Source organism: Merops nubicus, unplaced genomic scaffold (genome assembly GCF_000691845.1).
Source record: "Merops nubicus isolate BGI_N331 unplaced genomic scaffold, ASM69184v1 scaffold29609, whole genome shotgun sequence".
Classification (NCBI taxonomy): Eukaryota; Metazoa; Chordata; class Aves; order Coraciiformes; family Meropidae; genus Merops; species Merops nubicus.
Genome location: NW_008629482.1, coordinates 437 through 1,266, shown reverse-complemented (window position 1 = coordinate 1,266; position 830 = coordinate 437). Strand labels below are relative to the sequence as shown.

Below are 830 nucleotides of genomic sequence, written 5' to 3'. Positions count from 1 at the left end.
CCAGGATGAGCCCCAGCTGCACCCTGCCTTCCCCCAGCAGCCGCACATCCCTGTAGATGAGCCCCGCGCCTACGCTCTCCCCAGCACGCCGCCACGAATGCTTCACCCGGCCGCTCACCCGCCCCACCAGAACCCATTCATGGTGGATCTGCATGACCAGGTAGGTGCTGCGACCCCCATCCCTATGGTGGCTCCAGGCTGGTGTCTGGGGCAGCGCTCCCAAAACATGTCCCTGGGTCACCTCTGGCCAGTTGCTTGTTGCTGGAAGCACTTGGCCCTCAGGCTGCCAGCGCTCATCCTCCGAGTGCTTAAACCCTGGGGTCCCCCTGTCAGCTTGGGTGTTCCCAGGGTGGTCCCTATTCCCAGAGTCTGGGACAGTCCCCTTGTAGGGTTGTTCATGTCACAGCTGTCACCATCATCTGTGGTGGCAGTGCTGGGTTAGAAGACGTGCGCAGGGAGCGAAGATGGGACCTCTTGAACCCAGCCTGCTCTGAGCCCTGCTCCTCTGGCCACACCAGTCAGATGGAGATGCCAGGTGGTTGTGTCCTAGCACCGAGTGCTCAGCACCCTGCTGCCACCCTGCCAGGATGGGGACAGCTCAGCCAGGGCTTTACCCTGACTGTGTCCTTGTCGCCTTATCCTCAGGTGCACCAGGGACCTGTCCCTCTCTCCTACACGGTTACCACCGTCACGACGCAAGGCTTCCCCATCCACGCCGGCCAGCACATCCCTGGGTGCAGCACCCAGCAGCTCCCAGCATGCTCAGTGATGTTCAGTGGACAGCACTACCCGCTCTGCTGCCTCCCGCCCCCGGTGAGTCGCAGCAGGTG

The 830-nt window shown here is 62.9% G+C and overlaps 1 protein-coding gene across 1 annotated transcript in view; it reads left to right on the top strand.

Annotated features, from left to right (window-relative positions):
* Positions 1–4: 4 nt before the first annotated feature.
* LOC103779377 (RING finger protein 44-like) overlaps positions 5–830 on the top strand; it is a gene marked incomplete at both ends in the record, with an annotated part of 1,190 nt that continues 364 nt past the window's right edge. Inside the window, 2 exons of the mRNA XM_008947003.1 lie at positions 5–160; positions 646–813. Of these exons, the coding sequence (XP_008945251.1) occupies positions 5–160; positions 646–813 (324 nt within the window). The remainder of the gene's footprint in view (positions 161–645; positions 814–830) is intronic.